At 24.9% G+C, this 26,230-nt stretch overlaps 1 protein-coding gene across 3 annotated transcripts in view; it reads left to right on the top strand.

The window, feature by feature from the left end:
- The window catches only part of LOC145246794 (telomerase protein component 1-like), a 715,591-nt gene that overhangs the window by 316,052 nt on the left and 373,309 nt on the right, over positions 1-26,230 (top strand). For all 3 annotated transcript variants that reach the window (XM_080108593.1, XM_080108592.1, XM_080108594.1), the window contains one exon: positions 7,092-7,189. In XM_080108593.1, the coding sequence (XP_079964719.1) occupies positions 7,092-7,189 (98 nt within the window). The remainder of the gene's footprint in view (positions 1-7,091; positions 7,190-26,230) is intronic.

Raw genomic sequence — 26,230 nt, 5'->3', positions numbered from 1 at the left:
AAACATTTTATCTGACACAGAAAAATATAAGCCAGAATTTTTCATTTTGATTTTTAAAAAAAATCCACATTTTTTGTTTGTTTTACCCCTTTTGACGCAACCAGAATTTTCCCAGGGTCAAATACTGCGTTTTCAGATGAATATCCATGTGGTCTTGTTTTTGAGTAATTTTCAGCAACTCAAATCTTAATTTTGAGTAATTTTCAGCAAAATCTAAAATTCAGAAAATATTTTAACCCCTTTTGACCCCCTGAGGACGCAACCAAAATTTTTATAAAAAATCTGAGAATGTTACATTTTCCCCTTACCTAGTTGTAACTTCATGCAAAATTTCAGAAAAATGTAATGAGTAGTCACTGAGAATTTTTGGAATGAACAGATGAACAGGCATGGATGAATTCTAAGGTCCAAATCCGACTAAGACGGTGGATCACTAAATGCTGATTATTTTGTGGAAAATACAATGAAAGTGAAATTTTTTGAATTTTTACAAAGCTATCTTGGAACTTTGAAAAGTATATTGGCAGATCGAATTTGAACTATGATTCAGATTTATAACATTTTATATTCGTAACATTTTATATTTATAACATTTTATATTCATAACATTTTATATTTATAACATTTTATATTCATAACATTTTATATTTATAAGATTTTATATTCATAATATTTTATATTTATAACATTTTATATTCATAAAATTTTATATTTATAACATTTTATATTCGTAACATTTTACATTTATAACATTTTATATTCATAACATTTTATATTCATAACATTTTATATTTATAACATTTTATATTCATAACATTTTATATTTATAACATTTTATATTCATAACATTTTATATTTATAAGATTTTATATTTATAAGATTTTATATTCATAATATTTTATATTTATAACATTTTATATTCATAACATTTTATATTTATAACATTTTATATTCGTAACATTTTATATTTATAACATTTTATATTCATAACATTTTATATTTATAACATTTTATATTCGTAATATTTTATATTTATAACATTTTATATTCATAACATTTTATATTTATAACATTTTATATTCGTAACATTTTATATTCATAACATTTTATATTCATAACATTTTATATTCATAATATTTTATATTTATAACATTTTATATTCATAACATTTTATATTTATAAAATTTTATATTCGTAACATTTTATATTTATAACATTTTATATTCATAACATTTTATATTTATAACATTTTATATTCGTAACATTTTATATTTATAACATTTTATATTCATAACATTTTATATTTATAACATTTTATATTCATAACATTTTATATTTATAAGATTTTATATTCATAATATTTTATATTTATAACATTTTATATTCATAACATTTTATATTTATAACATTTTATATTTATAACATTTTATATTTATAAGATTTTATATTCATAATATTTTATATTTATAACATTTTATATTTATAACATTTTATATTCATAACATTTTATATTTATAATATTTTATATTTATAAAATTTTATATTCATAACATTTTATATTTACAAAATTTTATATTCATAACATTTTATATTTATAACATTTTATATTTATAAGATTTTATATTCATAATATTTTATATTTATAAAATTTTATATTTATAACATTTTATATTTATAAAATTTTATATTTATAACATTTTATATTTATAACATTTTATATTTATAACATTTTATATTCATAATATTTTATATTTATAACATTTTATATTTATAACATTTTATATTCATAACATTTTATATTTATAATATTTTATATTTATAAAATTTTATATTCATAACATTTTATATTTATAAAATTTTATATTCATAATATTTTATATTCATAACATTTTATATTTATAAGATTTTATATTCATAATATTTTATATTTATAACATTTTATATTTATAACATTTTATATTCATAACATTTTATATTTATAACATTTTATATTTATAACATTTTATATTCATAACATTTTATATTTATAACATTTTAAATTCATAACATTTTATATTTATAATATTTTATATTTATAAAATTTTATATTCATAACATTTTATATTTATAAAATTTTATATTTATAAAATTTTATATTCATAACATTTTATATTTATAAGATTTTATATTCATAATATTTTATATTTATAACATTTTATATTTATAACATTTTATATTCATAACATTTTATATTCATAACATTTTATATTTATAACATTTTATATTCATAACATTTTATATTTATAACATTTTAAATTCATAACATTTTATATTTATAACATTTTATATTCATAACATTTTATATTTATAAAATTTTATATTCGTAACATTTTATATTTATAACATTTTATATTTATAACATTTTATATTTATAACATTTTATATTCATAACATTTTATATTTATAAAATTTTATATTCATAACATTTTATATTTATAACATTTTATATTCATAACATTTTATATTTATAAAATTTTATATTCATAACATTTTATATTTATAACATTTTATATTTATAACATTTTATATTCATAACATTTTATATTTATAAAATTTTATATTCATAACATTTTATATTCATAACATTTTATATTCATAACATTTTATATTTATAATATTTTATATTTATAAAATTTTATATTCATAATATTTTATATTTATAACATTTTATATTCATAACATTTTATATTCATAATATTTTATATTCATAAAATTTTATATTCATAATATTTTATATTCGTAACATTTTATATTTATAACATTTTATATTCGTAACATTTTATATTTATAACATTTTATATTCATAACATTTTATATTTATAACATTTTATATTCATAACAGTTTATATTTATAAGATTTTATATTCATAATATTTTATATTTATAACATTTTATATTTATAACATTTTATATTCATAACATTTTATATTCATAACATTTTATATATATAACATTTTATATTCATAACATTTTATATTTATAACATTTTATATTCATAACATTTTATATTTATAATATTTTATATTTATAAAATTTTATATTCATAACATTTTATATTCATAATATTTTATATTTATAACATTTTATATTCATAACATTTTATATTCATAACATTTTATATTCATAAAATTTTATATTCATAAAATTTTATATTTATAACATTTTATATTTATAACATTTTATATTTATAACATTTTATATTCATAACATTTTATATTCATAATATTTTATATTCATAAAATTTTATATTTATAACATTTTATATTTATAACATTTTATATTTATAACATTTTATATTTATAACATTTTATATTTATAACATTTTATATTTATAAGATTTTATATTCATAACATTTTATATTTATAACATTTTATATTTATAACATTTTATATTTATAACATTTTATATTCATAACATTTTATATTTATAACATTTTATATTTATAACATTTTATATTTATAACATTTTATATTCATAACATTTTATATTCATAATATTTTATATTCATAACATTTTATATTCATAACATTTTATATTTATAACATTTTATATTTATAACATTTTATATTTATAACATTTTATATTCATAACATTTTATATTCATAACATTTTATATTTATAACATTTTATATTCATAACATTTTATATTCATAATATTTTATAAATATAAAATTTTATATTCATAAAATTTTATATTTATAACATTTTATATTTATAACATTTTATATTCATAACATTTTATATTCATAACATTTTATATTTATAACATTTTATATTCATAACATTTTATATTCATAACATTTTATATTTATAACATTTTATATTCATAACATTTTATATTCATAACATTTTATATTTATAACATTTTATATTTATAACATTTTATATTCATAACATTTTATATTTATAACATTTTATATTTATAAAATTTTATATTCATAACATTTTATATTCATAATATTTTATATTCATAACATTTTATATTTATAAAATTTTATATTCATAACATTTTATATTTATAACATTTTATATTCATAACATTTTATATTCATAACATTTTATATTTATAACATTTTATATTTATAACATTTTATATTCATAACATTTTATATTTATAAAATTTTATATTCATAACATTTTATATTCATAATATTTTATATTCATAACATTTTATATTTATAAAATTTTATATTCATAACATTTTATATTTATAACATTTTATATTCACAACATTTCATAATCACAACATTCTATATTCACAACATTTTATATTCATAACATTTTATATTCACATTTTATATTCATAACATTTCATATTCACAACATTTCATATTCACAACATTTTATATTCACAACATTTCATATTCACAACATTTCATATTCACAAAATTTTATATTCATATTCATAAAATTTTATATTCATAAAATTTTATATTCATAAAATTTTATATTTATAACATTTTATATTTATAACATTTTATATTTATAACATTTTATATTTATAACATTTTATATTCACAACATTTCATATTCACAACATTTCATATTCACAACATTTTATATTCATAACATTTTATATTCATAACATTTTATATTCATAACATTTCATATTCACAACATTTCATATTTACAACATTTTATATTCACAACATTTCATATTCACAACATTTCATATTCACAAAATTTTATATTCATAACATTTTATATTCACAACATTTTATATTCATAACATTTTATATTCACAACATTATATTTTATATTCACATTTTATATTCACAACATTTTATATTAACGACATTTTATATTCATAACATTTTATATTCACAACATTTCATATTCACAACATTTCATATTCACAACATTTCATATTCACAACATTTCATATTCACAACATTTTATATTCATAACATTTTATATTCACATTTTATATTCATAACATTTCATATTCACAACATTTCATATTCACAACATTTTATATTCACAACATTTCATATTCACAACATTTCATATTCACAAAATTTTATATTAACAACATTTTATATTCATAACATTTTATATTCACAACATTTTATATTCATAACATTTTATATTCACAACATTTCATATTTATAACATTTTATATTTATAACATTTTATATTCACAACATTTTATATTTATAACATTTTATATTCACAACATTTTATATTTATAACATTTTATATTCACAACATTTTATATTCACAACATTTTATATTCATAACATTTTATATTCACAACATTTTATATTCATAACATTTTATATTCACAACATTTTATATTTACAGCATTTCAACTAATTTAAACTCTAACCTTCTTCTGGTGAAACCTTGTGAATATAACAGCTAAGATGAAAATATTAATCCAAATACGAGGGATGGGCAATAAGTAATGCCCCTGACCCACTTTCCATAGCAGTAGAGCAACGAAACTTGGCACAGTTATTAGTCTTTCTCTACATAGGAACCACCCAGAGTTATGCATTTCTCCCATCGTTTGATGCAGCTCTGGAGACCGTTTTTGTAGAACACCCCAGATTGGTCCTCCAACCACGACGTGACTTCTGAAATCAAGGCTGCGTCATCTGGGAAACGTTTTCCTTTCAAAAACAGCTTCTTGGCTAGGAAGAGGTAAAAGTCAGAGGGTGCAAGGTCAGGAGAGTAGGGAGGATGGGAGAGGATTTCATAACCACACGCCCATGCTTCTGATCTGGTGACATGCGAGTTGTGGACTGGAGCGTTGTCCTGCAGGAGGAGGGTGCCTTTGCTGATCTTGCCTCACCTCTTGATTTTGATAGCTTCCCTTAATTTCCTCAGAAGTGAAGCATAATAGGCTCCTGTAATTGTGGTACCCTTTGCCAGGAAATCTGTCATCACTACTCCGTCCTGGTCCCAGAAGACTGTGAGCATGATCTTGCCAGCGGAGGGATGCACCCTTGCCTTCTTTGGAGGTGGTGAGTTCAAGTGCTTCCACTGCATTGACGGGGCTTTGATCTCTGGATCATAGTGATGGACCCAGGTTTCATCCTGTGTAATCAGTCTTTTGAAAAACTTTGATTCATCTTCTTGTCACATCTCCAAATTCATCTTCGAGCACTCGGCACATTCTCGCTTCTGGAATGGTGTGAGCAACCTGGGAATCCAAAATGGCAGCCTCAACTTGACGGACAGATGCCTCATCAATGACAGAAGGGGGGCGATCATGTCTGGGAGCTGTTTCCACAGACTTCTGGCCATGTTTGAATTCACGATGTTAGCGTTTTACAAGGGCATATGATGGGGCATTATCACCATAAGTTTCTTTCATTTCATCAAAAGTCTCCTGTGGTGTGCATCCTTTCAAATACAAAAACCGGATCACTGCTCGACATTCAACAGGCTCCATTTCACACCTGACTCAGTTCAAACACCTGTAAAACAGAAACTAGTTCAGCACTGCAATTTGCCACATAACCCGTATTATTGCACATGCAAAATTTCAGCTAGATCAGACAACTGGAAGTGGGCCAGGGACATTACTTATTGCATGCCCCTCGTAATCAATTCTCATCTCGAAAATTCTAAAATAATTTGAATGATCTGTCAAAATGATTATTATTCTATTGTCACTACCTACCTATATAAGTATATGAAATGTTTTAACTGTTGAATGTCCACTGTTTAAGCAATAACTATATGAATAATGTTATTATGTAATAAGTTAGTAAAGTATAATCCCTCTATAACTATATGAATAAGCATGTAATAAGTTAGTATAATCCCTCTATAACTATATGAATAAGTATGTAATAAGTTAGTAAAGTATAATCCCTCTATAACTATATGAATAAGCATGTAATAAGTTAGTATAATCCCTCTATAACTATATGAATAAGCATGTAATAAGTTAGTATAATCCCTCTATAACTATATGAATAAGTATGTAATAAGTTAGTAAAGTATAATCCCTCCTTTGCCTTAGACAGTCTCCCTTTTTAGTATGAGTTTATTCCATGAAAAGATGTTGCTTTATCATTTTGTTCTTTTTTCATTTTAGGTCTAACATAATAATCACTCACAAACTGACGAAAGCGGCCATAAAGAAAAGATATCTTACATCCACCAGCATCAATTATTACCACAGACTGTTGGCAGGTAGTCATTTTATTGCCTATTTTTGAATTGCTGTGAATTCATTCATTCATTAAACATATATGACACATGAATTTAAAAATCTTTACATCATTCGAATTGAGGATAAAACTTGATCAGTGATTCTAAAAACAGATTAAATTTTCATTAAATTTTATTTGTTATGTATGCTTGTATATATTTTGTGTATATATATATATATATATATATATATATATATATATATATATATATATATTATTTATGTATGCTTATATGGAACTGAAGGACAGCACCTGATGGAGATAAGAATACAGAGGCATTTTTACAGGGACTCGCTCCCACCATTACTTTTTATCATAATCAGTCAACAAGATACTGAGGAGATGTAATGCCAAATGTCAAAAATAATCCTTAACCCATGTATATGGATGATCTTAAACTATTGACATAACAAAAAGAAACTAGAAATATGAATAAACACAATTAGAATCTTTAGACATAGGAATGTAAAGAGTGCTTATGAAGAACCAGAAAACCATGAAGGATGATATTTGTTATCTCCCTTGTCTTGTTCTATACCCGTGTCTTGTTCTATACCTTTGTGATGTTTTTAAAGTGATCTCCCTTACTTGTTGTTGTTTGTTATTCGTTGTGAAAACCAAGATGACAGTTTGGACACACGTACATGTACAAAATTTCTCTTTTTGCAAACATTTTTGAATCTTGCTTCACTGTTCTCTATATTATTTATTTTGGCACTGCTTTCTCTAGATTTTCACAGTTCTTTAATCACATCGTCCATACAAAACTTACCAGCACTTTTCCGCCTTCTTTCCTTTTGATGCATGGTCTGTCGTTACTCATTAGATAAGTTCAATCATGTATACATGTTCGTGTGTCCAAACTGTCATCTTGGTTTTCACAACTAAACAACAAACATACAACAAGAAGCAGGGGTAGAACTTTTGCTGAACCTTTGCATAATTGTACCATTTTTTTCTACGTCCTGGTCCATTTTAGGCCGGTATGTATACCCTCTCATTAGAGCTTTCATTCTGGAGATTCCAGGATGGCCCATATGAAATTCTTTCAGAATTTTCATTTGTAACTCTTGCAGTATTACCACTCTATCTGCATACATTAGAGTTTCGTCACATATTGAAAATGGAAACACTTTTAATCTTTTTTTCTTCTTTTCGTTTTGCCACACTTTTTTTTTATCTTGTTAATATATTCAACCATTTTTGCTGCTTTTTCATTTCTTCGAGTTCTCTAACAATACTTATCAGTATGTGTGTTAGTTCATTTTCTTCATTTAGTGCTGCTATAACCATTTCTTCGAGCAATTCCGTTTTACTTGGAATCAATCTGGACATGTGCAATTTAGATGGTAAGTGTTGCATTTTAAAATTGTAGTTGAGCAAAATAATGCTCCATTGCTGCAATCTGTTTGCGGTATGAGGAGGAACACCTTTTTTATTTTAACCAAATATCGACAGTGATGGTTATGCATGTTTGGGATATAAGGTTTATAGTGGTTCACTAGACCCAAGAATGACTGTAATTTAAGTACATTGTCCGGTCTAGGCATGTCTCTAATTGCTTCTGTCCTATTTGGGTTAGGTCTTCTACCTTTCCAATCAATTATTTGTCCCAAATATTCAATTTTGTCCGTACCAAATTCACATTTTTTGAGAGCCACTTTGAATCCGTAGTTTGCTATTCCCTCCAATACCTCGCGAGTATGGATTTTCTGTTCATCAACATTCTTAATTCTTATTATAATGTCATCTAAGTAAGCCATTGCAAAATCTAGGCCTGTTAACATGGTATTCATAATTTTTTGGAATAAATTTGGGGTTACTTTCAACCCCAAAGCCAACCGTTTTCGGGCAAATAATCCTTTATGGGTATTTATTGTCATGTATTTTGAACAATCTTCCTGGACTTTGACCTGCAAATATGCCTCTGATAAATCAATTTTTGAGAAAATTTTCCCCCCATTCAACTTAGGGTGTAGGGAGTGGATAGTTATGATCTTTTAAGCAATCATTTAGTCCATTTGAGAAATCTGCACATACTCTGATCTTTTTATTTTTATTTTTTACATATACTGTGGATGATGCCCACTTAGAGTAGTTCATTTTTTTATTACTCTATTTTAGTCGAGTCTCTTTAGTTCTTCATCTATTGTTTCAGTGAAGAGAATGGAACCTTCCTTTTAGGTTTGAACACCGGTTTAGATTTGTCCTTCAGTTCAAATTTCACTTCAACCTTAGTGCAACAACCCAGTTCCTCAGAAAATACATTTTTAAAATCCTTTTTTAAATCCTTAATAAATTTTTCTGGCAGTTTGGAATTTTCTATCTCTGCCACACTTACTTTTCTACAAAACGAGTTCATGGGTTTCTCCCATAAATTGAAGAGTATCATCAAATTGATACCAAATAAATTATAATTTTTTTCCTGGTATGACATAAATTTTGGTTTTTACTGTATTTTCATTCAGTGTCACATTTGTATAAAATTCACCTTTGAACTTTAGCCTATTCCCAGAAACACCTCTGGCAATTTTTTCCGTATTTTGTAACTTTGGATATCCAATTTTCTTCCAAGTTACTTCATCAATTAAGGATATATCACTGCCAGTATCCAGAAGGCAGTTTACTTTCCAGCAATTAATTTTGACATCAATATATTTTGTTTTTTTACAATTCATGGGCACTTTTTTTTAGATGCGATTGTATTTATTCTTTCAGGCTTACGGTTTTTTTCTTTTTGCATACCGTTGATTTGTGACCGTTATGTCCGCACTCATAACATATTTTATTTTTAAAGTAACATTCTTTTGTGAAGTGATTTTTTCCTCCATTTTCTACAGTATTTTATTTTTCATAGTCAACACATTGTTTTACTCTTTGTACTTTCGCAATATTTTTTCTTCAATACTTGCATTGTCCTGTTTTAACTTCAACAGCTTTTGGCACTCTTCTGTAACTTTTTGTAAAGTTATCTCAGTGTCTAGATTCATGATTGATAATATCCTTGAACGAATCTCTTTATCTGTAGCGACTGTTAAACCCTGAACGAATATTAAACATTCAAACATGTCTTCTTTGAGGTTTTTTATCCTGAATAATTCACATTGGGCATTTACTTTTCCTGTGTAAGCAATAAAATCCACATTCTCTTGTTTTACAATATTTAGATACTTATGACGCATATAAAATAAACTGTCTCACTCCCTGAAAATTCTTGATAATATATCTATCATTTCTTTAAAAGAAATATGTAGTGAAAATTGAGTGTGACTGCAGTCACGGAGGTGGGCTGCATGTGCGAACTTGAAACCCGAGTGATGGAGAGACAAGAAGGCGACGAATCAGCAGGTTCGATTACATCAATGAGATAATATAAGGCCGGGAGATGTTTGAGAGAGTCGAGCCGTTGAGTTCTCGAGAACCGGATGGAACCTGGTTAGAGCGGAGAGTGTCGCTGAGAATCGAGTCCAGGTTTTTTTTTTTTTTTAGATTAGAAGCTATTTCGGTGTTAAATATGGAACCAATGCGGCCGAGATAAAATGGGAAATTTTAAATAATTCGCGTCGAACCTGGAAAATTAAAAGTTGCGTTGAAAATTGAAAAGCCTTGTCAAAGAGAGAATTGAATGAGTCGTATCAAACTGCGAAGGTTGAAGATATGAAGTGAGTCAGACATTTTTTGTCTTTTTGTTTGTTAATCGCAGTGAGATTCGTTGTATTTCTTTAACTATCGTCGTCAAAGGAACGTGTTGGAATGCAGTTCGGTTTACTTTTTTGTATTAATGTCGTCGTTTTTAAACGTAGAATTTGGAATGAAATTCGCTTATATTTGTTGAAAAAAAGTCGTCGCTGTTAACAGAACTTTATGGGAACATGATGAGAATTAGCAGCGAACCGGATGTTAACGCATCCACCATGAGAGACAAAATGAAAAATCGTCTTTTGCACATGGCTACACGCATCGTTTCCGCTTGGAACAAAAAAATAAGATAACCACAAAATAATTATCGACCAATGGCAGAGCTCCACGCCTAAAATAAACACCTCAAATATCACAGTCGCTGGGAGCCGGTTTGCCACTATAAAATGAGGGAACCAAAACGTGAGAAAGTAGAGATTCGCCCTGCTGCGTCAGTGAACGCACGGACAGATTTTCCCACCCGACCTAAAGAGATGAAGAAGAAAACGAAATAAGGCACTAGTGAACTGAAGCCGACTACGCTCTCATGTTATGGGCCAAACGCCTTCAATTCTAAACAATGCCTAATTCACACAAACCAAAGAAGAGAGGAGGAGAAAGAAGACGAAGACGCCGGGCTGCTAGCGCTGATGAAAGAAGAGACTCACTTTCCAGTTACAAGCCAGGACACGCATCACCGACAGCAGGATAACCGGCCTACCCTAACCCTCTCCATCGTCGAAAAGATAAGTTACATTTTACGAACATTCATTCCTTGTCAATTCATACATACCTTCAAACATTTTACGAACATTCATTCATTGTCAATTCATACACATCTTCAAACATTTTACGAACATTCATTCATTGTCAATTCATACATACCTACAAACATTTTACGAACATTCATCTCCTTTGTTAAATCACATTCCATCCCACGAACACTTTGCCTCTCCTAATACAAGTTGTTAGTAGTAAATAAAATCGGTTCTCAACCTCCAATATGCATCTGTCTTTTTATAAAAACACAGGCCATAACTTAAAATGCGATTTGGACGACTTGTGCAGTAAATTTGTTTTTCAACGAGGAATTTAAAATGAAGTCCTGTTGTGTTAAAAAGAAAAGTTGTCGTTTTTAAACGACTTTCATTTTTGATGAAAGTGCAATTCGTGTCGAATTTTATTGCGTTTGAAAAAAGTCGTCGCTGTTAAAAGAACTTGAAATGCGATTCGGATAACTTGTATGTACAGAAGTCCTATTTCAATGCAGAATTTAAAATGAAATTCTGTTGTGCTAACAAGGAAGAAGGGTGTCGTTTTTAAGCGATGGATTTATTTTATATTCGAGTCTGGGTTTCTTTGGGAGAATAAAATTTGTATGCTTGGTATTTTCCTGATTACCAAGTTTTTGTAACAGCAGAATAATTTCTTCCTCGTCAGACCACGCCACGACTGACATCTTTTAGAAAAAATATTTTCATGTCATCTAAAATATACTGGAAAAGTCAAACCATTTGTTGGTTAATACAAAAATTCTGATAGAGAGTTTGCAATTCCTTCACGTATAAACCGACACTCTTTTTTTTTACTCATTAATATAGTTTGTAATGATTCATTTTGTTTTAATTGTTGTTCTTGTAAATATTCCATTTGCTTTTATTGCGTTTGCAGGGCCAACTGCATGGTTTTTGTGAGTTCAGTTATTTGCTCCATATTAAACTTTTAAGCACAGAATAAAACAACCAAAAAATTAATTGTACAAAAAAAGGTGCTAAATAAATTCAATGAATTTGTTTAGAAAAATTTGGAGAAGAAAATACAACTACACAAAACCGATTGCCTACGCACACACACACACACACACACACACACACACACACACACACACACACACACAGCATTATGTTCCTTTTTTGCAGTCTTATTTATTCTTATTTATTTTTTCTAATTAAAAGAAAATAAATTGAAATGGATTAGCAATAGAACAATATTTTTATTTCCCTTTTTTCAGTATGAAACTAAACAGACTGAATTACGTTTTTTTTTTCTTTTGACAAAAAAATTTACTTTTTGTGTGTCTTAGTTTTGTTGTCCTTTTAAAATTTTCTTTGGTTCAATTATTTTATCAGATAAATTTTAGAACTTATTTCATCTTTCGTTCAGATTCAATGTTTTTTTTCTTCGACCATGTGCATTCCTGAATCTAGTTTCACTAATTTATCCTTTTGAGTTTTTCTTAGAAAGAATTTTTTTTTCTCCAAAATATTATATGCTCATCTTTCGTCGCCAAATGATATGTCTTTCTTTAGATAATCATGACACAAAGACATTCACTTAGGGTTAATAGAAAGGTTTATTTACAAAGGGGATACAAAGCGAGAGCCTGTCTCTCTCGGTGTCTTGAAACTTTCTGATTCTCGGAGGAGTATATCTACATTGCCTGTATATTATTGTATGGAGGGGTGCTAGGTCATTCTATTATAACAAAAACCTAGGTGAACAAGACCCAGGAAAACTAGTGGGACTCGCGGAAATTTCATTATTGCTTTCTTCATTTATTTGTGATCTTCGCTGTTAACGATTTTCTCATGAGAGAAGTACATGCACGGATTCATTATTCTTCATACCAGTTGAATACATTGCCTCTTTTTTCTTCTGTAAAAAATTATTTCAGCTAAATATTCTTTAAATAAAATTAATATATTATTGAAAGTTGTAGCAATTTGATCTTTTTTTAAAACAATAAATTCTATCTTTCCTTACAGTAAAAATAATTATTCTAAAGAATATTTAGTTGACAATTATTTTTAGATAAAACGAATGACAGCGTTAAAAATTTATTAAAAATTGTAACAATTAAATGTGTCTTAAAATTACATCAAAATAAAGAATGCAAGTAATCGTTTAAATCTGATTAAATCAATGGGCAACAAAATTCGAGTTGAGAACAATTCATTTTAAAACGGCTAAAGTCTAAACTTTTTACTTTAGTGACACCATTTCATTTTCAATTATCTTTGCATTTAATCATTGGGGATCAGATGATCTCATTTTGATATTGCACAAGTCCATAACTCCATCCTTTTCACAGAATATTAAACCAAGATAGGCATCAAGACAGTTCCTCACCCTCCTATAGTCCCTGTGACTTTTGGTTATTCCCTAAGCACAAGGAAGACCTTAGCGGCTGCCATTATAAGACAATTGAGGAGATGAAAGGGGCTGCGATGAGGGTCATTTGCACGTTCACACAGGAAGACATCATGGGGCCTTTCAGAAGTTGATGGAACAGTACAACAAGTGCAACGAAGCCAGAGGAGATTACTTCGAAATGGGACGAGAGTTTCATGTTTGTACTATCAATAAAAGTGCTCATTCGAAAAATCTATGGAAACTTGTTTAAGACACCTCATTGATCTTCATATATATATATATATATATATATATATATATTGATCTTCATATTTATATATATATATATATATTGATCTTCATATTTATATATATATATATATTAATCTTCATATTTATATATATACATATATATTGATCTTCATATTTATATATATACATATATATTGATCTTCAAATATATATATACATATATATATATATATATATTGATCTCCATATATTGATTTTCATATATATATATATATATATATATATATATATATTGATCTTCTTTAGTTTTTTTTTTCTGTATAAAATAAACGAGTGTTCATTTTTTTTAAGAGAGAGATATATTTCAGAGATATACACTCCTTTTCAATTTGCATATATGGATATATATTTTTTCCTCTTATTCTTCGGCATGGTGTTGAATAATATAAAGTGTTCAATGTAACACATATCTTATTTAATTTTCAAATTTCACTCAACGCCTTTTATGGATAACCTACCCAGATTTATATATATATATATAGGGCTTGATAAGGATACCTTAAACGGGCCTTATTATCGGGCTTGAAACCGACGGTACCAATGATCTGTCTCAACTAACAACTTTCTGTACACAATATATATATATATATATATATATATATATATATATATATATATATATATATATAAATATAACACGGAAATTACATAATTGTCGATGCAATAATTTATTTCAACCTTATGGAATTTTCAAGCATCTAAGCTAGACAATTACATTTTTGATACTGAAATAAAGAAAGAAAAGGAATCGGGCCCCGACCGTCAAAAACCAGAGGGGTTAAAAGTATATATTTACCGAAACTAAATACGTCCTATGGAATTGGGGACGACTAATAATGGAATTTTTCTGCATCTTAATCAATTAGGAAGTGAAATATTAGTGAGCAAAATAACAACGACCGCTATAATCACCAATAAAATTAATTACATAAAAATACATAAAATATTAACTACATAAGAATCAATTTTTTTTAATTCATAGTAATATATTACAAATACAATATAGAAAATTTAAACGTATTATAAGATAATATTTATTTCAAAATAATTTTAACATGAAAACATACAGATAGTTTTAAAACTTTGTATATAACTTTTTTTATATATCTTTTAATAGACTTATTTTCCATAACTAAATTAACTCCATGACGCGCGTATAATCTTCATTTTCTATCCTTTCCTTTCTCTTTCTATGAGAGTCTAGACTAAATTAAACCATATGACAGGCAGCGGATGGTCACTCTCTTCTCTTCCTTCTTCTTTCTTCTTCTCTTTCCCTTCTCTTCTTTTTCCCTTCTCTTCCTTCTTCTTTCTTCTTCTCTTTCCCTTACGCGCAGCCGATTGTCAGTTTATTCCCTCTTCTTCCTAGGTTAGTAAACGCGTGTCAAGTCATTTACGGGTAAGAACGTGCATATTTAGGTTTGTGTGTGTGCGCGCGCGCGCGCGTGTGTGTCTGTTGTTACGTCGGGTTACCGGACAGTCGTTTAAGTGTCATAATGTTCTTGTTGTTTCTAAAAAAAATCCCTCCCATACTAACTTAATTCCCACCCTCTCTATAAAATGTATTAAGTGGATTGCTACTACCACCCTCTCTGGTTTTTGACGGTCGGGGCCCGATTCTTTTTCTTTCTTTATTTCAGTATCGAAAATGTAATTGTCTAGCTTAGATGCTTTAAAATACCATAAGGTTGAAATAAATTATTGCATCGATAATTATGTAATTTCCTTGTCATATTTTTATGTTATTGCTCTGTTTACCACATTGAGCTCTAATACTCGAATTTCCTCCTGGAATTATTCCATTATAACATTATATATATATATATATATATATATCTTCATATATATATATATATATCTTCATATATATATATATAGATCTTCATATATATATATATATATATAGATCTTCATATATATATATATATATAGATCTTCATATATATATATATATATATATATAGATCTTTCTATATATATATATAGATCTTTCTATATATATATATGGATCATTCTATACACATATATATATATATATAGATCTTCATATATATATATATATATAGATCTTCATATATATATATATATATATATATATATATATATATATAGATCTTAATATATATATAAATATAGATCTTCATATATATATATATAGATCTTCATATATATATAAATATAGATCTTCATATATATATAAATATAGATCTTCATATATAAATATAGATCTTCATATATATATATATACATCTTCATATATATATATATAGAGATCTTCATATATATATATATATATATATATAGATCTTCATATATATATATATATATATATATATATATATATATATAGATCTTCATATATATATATAGATCTTCATATATATGTATATATATAGATCTTCATATATATGTATATATATAGATCTTCATATATATATATATATATATATATATATATATAGATCTTCATATATATATATATATATATAGATCTTCATATATATATATATATATAGATCTTCATATATATATATATATATATATAGATCTTCATATATATATATATATATAGATCTTCATATATATATATATATATATATATATATATATATATATATAGATCTTCATATATATATGTATATAGATTTTCATATATATATATATATATAGATCTTCATATATATATATAGATCTTCATATATATATATATATAGATCTTCATATATATATATATATAGATCTTCATATATATATATATAGATCTTCGTATATATATATATATATATATATATATATATATATATAGATATATAGATCTTCGTATATATATAGATCTTCGTATGTATATATATATATATAGATGTTCGTATATATATATATATATATAAAGATTTTCGTATATATATATATATATATATAGGTCTTCGTATATATATATATATATATATATAGATCTTCGTATATATATATATATATCTATATATATAGATCTTCGTATATATATATATATATATATATATATATATATATATATATATATAGATCTTCGTATATATATATAGATCTTCGTATATATATATATATATATATATATATAGATCTTCGTATATATATATATATATATAGATCTTCGTATATATATATAGATCTTCGTATATATATATATATATATATATAGATCTTCGTATATATATATATATATATATATAGATCTTCGTATATATATATAGATCTTCGTATATATATATATATATATATATATATATATATAGAGAGATCTTCGTGTATATATATATATATATCTTCATATATATATATATTGATCTTCGTATATATATATATATATATATATATATATATATATATATAGATCTTTGTATATATATATATATATATATATATATAGATCTTCGTATATGTATATATATATATATATATATATATATATATATATATTTAGATCTTCGTATATGTATATATATATATATATATAGATCTTCGTATATGTATATATATATATATATATAGATCTTCGTATATGTATATATATATATATATATAGATCTTCGTATGTGTATATATATATATATAAAGATCTTCGTATATATATATGTATATATATATATATATATATATATATATATATATATATAGATCTTCGTGTATATATATATATATATAGATCTTCGTATTTTTTTCCAGGCTATTCTCGTTTTTATTATATAATTTTTGTTATGCATTAAAATGTTCCAATTTCTAAAGTTATTTGTAATTGTTAAATGAGTAACTATTTCTTGTTAAATTTCGCGTTATTCGCTGCATAAAAAATGTGTTAAATAAAGAATAATGGGATGTGTCCAACACTTATTTTCCCCACTGTATATATATATATATATATAGTTCTTCATATATATATATATATATATATATATATATATATATATATATATATATATATATATATAGATCTTCATATATATATATATATATATATATATATATATAGATCTTCATATATATATATATATATATAGAGAGAGAGAGATCTTCATATATATATATATATATATAGATCTTCGTATATATATATATATATATCTTCGTATATATATATATGCATATATATATAGATAGATCTTCGTGTATATATATATATATAGATCTTCGTATATATATATAGATCTTCGTATGTATATATATATATATATATATATGTATATAGATCTTCGTATGTATATATATATATAGATCTTCGTGTATATGTATATATATATATAGATCTTCGTATATATATATGTATATATGTAGATCTTCGTATATGTATATATATATATAGATCTTCGTATATGTATATATATATATAAAGATCTTCGTATATATATGTGTGTATATATATATATATATATATATATATAGATAGATAGATCTTCGTATATATATAGATAGATAGATCTTCGTATATATATAGATAGATAGATCTTCGTATATATATATATATATAGATCTTCGTATATATATATATATAGATCTTCGTATATATATATATATATATAGATCTTCGTATATATATATATATATATATATAGATCTTCATACAAATATATATATATATATATCGTCATATAAATATATATATATATAGATCTTCATACATATATATATAGATCTTCATATATATATGTATATATATAGCTCTTCATATATATATATATAGATCTTCATATATATATATATATATATATATAGATCTTCATATGTATTGATTGTGATTGATTGATACAGTGATTGCAGGTGATTAAATGACTTACTGACTAAGTGTTTTTTTTTTTTTTTTAACGAATGATAAAAAGTAATTTTTTGTGTAGTTTCAAATGTTAAAAAAACTTCAAAGACTATATATATATATATATATATATATATATATGAATTACTAACTAGCTCTATCTACGTATTGAGCACTTTTGAAGTAAATACTTAAAGTTTACGCATAAATCCATACTTTTGTATATTAAATTTATGTGAATAAATGAAGTAGTTATATATATATATATATATATATATATATATATATATATATATATATATAGATAGATCTTTATATATATATATATATATAGATCTTCATATATATATATATATATATATATATATATAGATCTTCATATATATATATATATATATATAGATCTTCATATATATATATATATATAGATCTTCATATATATATATATATATATATAGATCTTCATATATATATATATATATATTTAGATCTTCATATATATATATATTTAGATCTTCATATATATATATATATATATATATATATAGATCTTCATATATATATATATATATATATAGATCTTCATATATATATATATATATATATAGATCTTCATATATATATATATATAGATCTTCATATATATATATATATATATAGAGAGAGAGATCTTCATATATATATATAGATCTTCATATATATACATAGATCTTCATATATACATATATATATATATATAGATCTTCATATATACATATATATATATATAGATCTTCGTATATATATATATATATATATATATAGATCTTCATATATACATATATATATAGATCTTCGTATATATATATATATAGATCTTCATATATACATATATATATATAGATCTTCGTATATATATATATATATATATAGATCTTCATGTATACATATATATATATAGATCTTCGTATATATATATATAGATCTTCATATATACATATATATATAGATCTTCATATATATATATATATATAGATCTTCATATATATATATATATATATATATATATATATAGATCTTCATATATATATATATATATATATATATATAGATCTTAATATATATATATATATAGATCTTCATATATATATATATATAGATCTTCATATATATATATAGATCTTTATATATATATATAGATCTTCATATATATATATATAGATCTTCATATATATATATAGATCTTCATATATGTATATATAGATCTTAATATATATATATATAGATGTTCATATATATACATATATATAGATCTTCATATATATATATAGATCTTCATATATATATATATATATAGATCTTCATATATATATATATATAGATCTTCATATATATATATAGATCTTCATATATATATATATATATATATATATATACATATATATATAGATCTTCATATATACATCTATATATATAAAAATGTAAAGTTGGTTCGTTCTAAACAAATAAAACCATGTTTATACGTTACCAATTTATTTGAAATTTTCAGACAACCCATTTTTAGAGTCGAGGTATGTTTTTATGTTATTAAAATAAATTTACCTAATTAAAATTAAAATATTAAATAAAATAAATATATTTATTTAATCGTTTCTACGAATCTGGTCTTTTGATAAAACTGAACCTCCGGTTCGATTCATTTCACAGTCACGAATTGACGAAAGGTCTCATTTTCTGTTAACTCGATAAGTAAAAAAAACAACAAATTTCATTTGTTTATCTTCCAAATTTTTTAATTTACACATCTTTTCTTTATTATATAAGGCCAAAAAAAAAGTTTGTTGCTTTCTTTTGAGTTTTTTTGTTTTTCTATATAAGATTACTCATGCAGAGAGTGATCCGTGCTGAAGTAATGTTATTATTTAAAAAGTCATTCTTAACATGGGGAGGTAAGGATGTTTTGCACCTATTCTGTACTTTAACCTTACAATTGAATAAATAAAAAAAAAACATATCGTAAAACGTTATTTAAACGTGGAAATATGATTTAAAAAATAGCGCGGATCGCTCTCTGCATTAGCACCATTTTTATTTATTGTGGACTATTATTCTCATCTTTATTAGTTGTTGTTTCACGAATTTTCGGCCAACTATTCCTCTGGCCTTCATGAAAAGAAGTCCTTTTATAAATGTTCAGTAACTTTTTCCTTTTATTATTCTTAAAGAGTAAAACTTTTCTTATTCATGAAAGGAGTTAAGCCTACGTAAATAAATAAATGTTTGTACACGTGACAAATTATCAATAAATGGTTTAGTTACTTTTTTAAAAAAATGTTTGTAAAAGTGCGAAAGGCGACGTTGTTGTATACTCCCATGCTTAATTTCTATACTTATAGGTTTTTGGAATTTTTTTTCACTGGATTATTATTGATTGGACACTAATTAAACAGATTATTTAAAAAAAAAATGTAAAAAAGAAATCATTATTTCGACATTTGAAAGTGGTGGGTGCTCACTTTTTAGTTACAACGTTCTGATAAATCAGTCACCCATTTTGTAAGCAATAAAAACGCGGTATATCAAAACCATAGAAAGTAAAAATAATGAATCTCTACCGCATTTGTAAGTCAGAAATATATTTGTTTCTCAAAGGAAAAGAAATAGAGAAAACAGGACTTTTTTTATTGTTTTCATGAAAATAAAGTTTCGAGATTTTTAATTATTTTTTTTTTTTTACTTATTTAGTCAGTTTGTGTTTTTTTTTAATTGTTTTTGTGAAAGGTGAGTTTTTTTTCAAAACTTTTGTTTTTGTTTCTTTTTAATGTTTTTAAAGTATTATAAATTTCACTAACATGCTGGAGAAATGTTTAATAATTTGGTATTTTTTAAGATTAGGTCCACCTCCACAATTTTCCTTTCAATGACGACATTTATAGGTTTCCGAGTATGCTGCACACGCAAATTGCATTGAAATTTTGCGGAAATAAATAGTTGTATTATGCATTGTATTCTTCGGCGGCCATCTTTTTACGTGCACACGCGCCATAAACAAATACACACACGTAAAAAAGATGGCCGCCAAAGATTACAATGCATAATACAACTTTTTATATCTTGATAACTACTTATTTCTGCAAAATTTCGATGCGATTTTCGTATTCAGCATAGTCGAAAATCATTTCAAGTCGTCATTTAAAAGAAAATTGAGGAGGTGGACCTAATCTAAAAATTTACCAATAATTTTTAATCCCGTACGCCTCCCGATACATTGCTTCGTCAACATGCGACCATTTTATATCTCCCGAAGACACTTCCGTATTTAGAAAAAAATAAATAAATAAATAAAAAGTGACCGATTTACCAGAACGTGGTAACTAAAAAGTGAGTATCCCTTTCAAATGTTGAAATGATTTTTTTTTTTTTCAATTTTTTTTCATAATCTGGTTAGTGTTCAATCAATAATAATCCAGTGAAAAAATTTCAAAAAACCTATCGGTATAGAAACTCCACCACGTAAGTAAATAAATAAAAAATGTTACGTGCGCATGCGTTAGCCTTGACTAGGGGGGTACTAAGGGAACGACCATTAAATAATTCTGCGGGTCGCCATGGAACTCAACGCCCAAGGAGTATCAAAATAGTTTTCATGATCTGAAGAAATTTGTTTTTTCCGAAAAGTGGGTGATCACTTTTCCATCTAAATTTAACTTAAAATGAGCACCCACTTTCTGGCCACCTGAGGAAGGGGCATTTATTTTCGTGTTTATTGGCTTAAAGGTTTTTTTGACAAGGCAGTTTGGTACGCGAATGCATATTTAACAGTTTTCGTTTATGCTCACGCATAGTATAAACAAAGGCTACGTCTGTGAAATGGAAAATAGTCCCAGAGTTCAGGGGTTAATACCATGCAAAATAAATCAAACAAAAAGACTTTTTAGCCAAGAAACACACAGAAAGAAAAAAAAATAGCATCCATTTTTTTTCTATCGAATTCATTTGCTGTTTTTATTGAAAACTATTTTCCCCCGGTTTTTTTATATAATTTTCCATTAAGGGCTGTGCGTCTCACGTTCATAAATAACAAAATTTTTTTGTAGATTTTGGTGTGCTAAAAACGAATCTGCAAACCGTTTCCGTCGCAAGAAAATAGTTTTCATGATATGAAGAAATTACTTTTTCGAAAAAGTGGCGATCACTTTTCCATGTAAATTTAACTTAAAATGAGCACCCACTTTCTAGCCACCTGAGAGAGGGGGGATTTTTTCCCATGTTTATTGGCTAAACAGCTTTCGTTTATGCTTACGCATAGCGTTAACGAAGGCTACGGCTGTTAAATAGAAAATAGTCCCAGAGTTCAGGGGTTATTACCATGCAAAAGAAATCAAACAAAAAACTTTTTAGCCAAGAAACAGAAAAATGCCCCTCTCTCAGGTGGCCAGAAAGTGGGTGCTCATTCTAAGTTAAATTTACATTGAAAAGTGATCACCAATTTTTTCGAAAAAGTAATTTCATGAATGTCATGAAAACTTTTTTTTTGCTACGTAAACGGTTTGCAGATTCGTTTTTAGCACACCGAAATCTACAATAAAATATTTTGTTATATATGAACGTGAAACGGGCCTTAAAGTAAAATAATACCGGATTTTTTTGAGCAGATTTGCCGTTTAGTTGTACAAATATCCTCAAACCAGGTAATCACTAAAAGGGATTTTTAAAAGTCGTCACCTGTATCGAGCAAAAGTTTAAAACCACCGATTATATGCCAGCCTACATCATGGTAACATATATTGAGTGAGTTCCTAACAGTATTTTTAGTTTAAACTCATTTTCCCAAAATTTCCCCAAACTTAACGTGTTCGATATAGTCTGCCGCCATTTGTATTTTTCAGATATACCGATAAACATTGAATGTTTTTGAACCGATTATACATTACATAAAAACACTAAAACCTTATCCAGTTAGGTAGAACACTTACTTTTCTTGCCTTTGATGACATTTATTTGTTATATATTTATTTTTTGACAACTTCTTTGTATCTGTGTTTAGTAATATAAACCCTTTTCATTTAATGTAACGTTTAGTCGGCTCGAAAAACAGTGTTTATTGGTGTATTTGAAAGCTACAAATGGTGGTGGACACTGTTGATTACTTTAAGTTAGAGAAAGTGAGTTAAAACTAAAAAAACTATACAAAATACTGTCAGAAACCTATCCATTATGCCAGCCTATGTCATGGTAACATATGTTCGGTGAGTTTCAGACACTGTTTTGTATAGTTTTTAGTTTTCAACTTACTTTCCCAAACTTAACATATTCAACAAAATTCGCGACCATTTCTGTTTTTTGAGCCAATTAAACATTTTACATTACATAAAAACACTAAACAATTATCCAATTAGGTAGAAACGTAAATTACCTTACCTTTGCTTTCATTTATTTGTTTTTGGACGACTGTTTCGAATCTGTGTATAGTAAGCCCCTCCCCCCACCATTAACCAAATATTAATTACTAAATCACATTTTTTAAAACAACAAAAAAAAAAAAGCATTTAGCGTTTCAACATTTTTGCTACGTTCGGCTTCATCCACTGATTGTTGGTCAAGTCCAAAACATGAATGATTGACAGAAACTCTCGAGGATCCAGCTCACATTCTGCAAGAGTACCATTTTTTTCAGTTTCGCCTTCTTTTTCACTTTTTGCAGTGGATTGCTGTACTAATATAAGAAACATGCATTTTCTCTTTTATTAAATTTTTCCATTACACCTAATTGAGCCACTGCAACGCGTGGCAGGGTACAGCTAGTATATATATATATATAGATCTTCATATACATATATATATATATATATAGAGAGAGAGAGAGAGAGATCTTCATATATATATAGAGAGAGAGAGATCTTCATATATATATATATATATATATATAGATCTTCATATATATATATATATATATATATAGATCTTCATATATATATAGATCTTCATATATATATATATATATAGATCTTCATATATATATATATATATATATATATCTTCATATATATATAGATATATATAGATCTTCATATATATATAGATCTTCATATATATATATATATAGATCTTCATATATATATATATATATATATATATATAGATCTTCATATATATATATATATATATATATATAGATCTTCACATATATATATATATATATATATATATAGATCTTCATATATATATATATATATAGATCTTCATATATATATATATATAGATCTTCATATATATATATATATAGATCTTCATATATATATATTTATATATATAGATCTTCATATATATATATATATAGATCTTCATATATATATATATAGATCTTCATATATATACATATATATAGATCTTCATTTATATATATATATATATAGATCTTCATATATATATATATATATATAGATCTTCATATATATATATAGATCTTCATATATATATATATATATATATATATAGATCTTCATATATATATATATATATATATATATATATATATATATATATATATATAGATCTTCATATATATATATATATAGATCTTCATATATATATATATATATATAGATCTTCATATATATATATATATAGATCTTCATATATATATATATATATATAGATCTTCATATATATATATATATATATAGATCTTCATACTATTACAAACTAGCTCTACCTACGTATTGAGCACTTTTGAAGTAAATACTTAAAGTTTACGCATAAATATATACTTTGGTATATTAAATTTATGTGAGTAAATGAAGTAGTTATATATGTATATATATAGATCTTCATATATGTATATATATAGATCTTCATATATATATATGTATATATATATATAAAATATATTTTAGTCATCGACATACAGACCTGTTTCGTTGTTTCACAACTCATCAGTGCCGCTAGACTAACACCTCTCCCAAGCCGAGGATCGAACCTAGAACCGTCGTGATGACAGTCGGCAGTCCTACCCCCTGACTACGGAATCGGTGGCCGAAATTAAACTGTCCGAACGTCTATTTAAATAAACATCCGTCCGCCACTCGTAGAGGGCTCAAATGTTTGTTTGTAAACAAACCGCGAGCTTCGCATTAT

This window comes from Euprymna scolopes, chromosome 24 (assembly GCF_053919585.1).
Source record: "Euprymna scolopes isolate OS-2025 chromosome 24, ASM5391958v1, whole genome shotgun sequence".
NCBI classification, from domain to species: domain Eukaryota; kingdom Metazoa; phylum Mollusca; class Cephalopoda; order Sepiida; family Sepiolidae; genus Euprymna; species Euprymna scolopes.
This window is presented reverse-complemented; position numbering and strand designations above follow the sequence as displayed.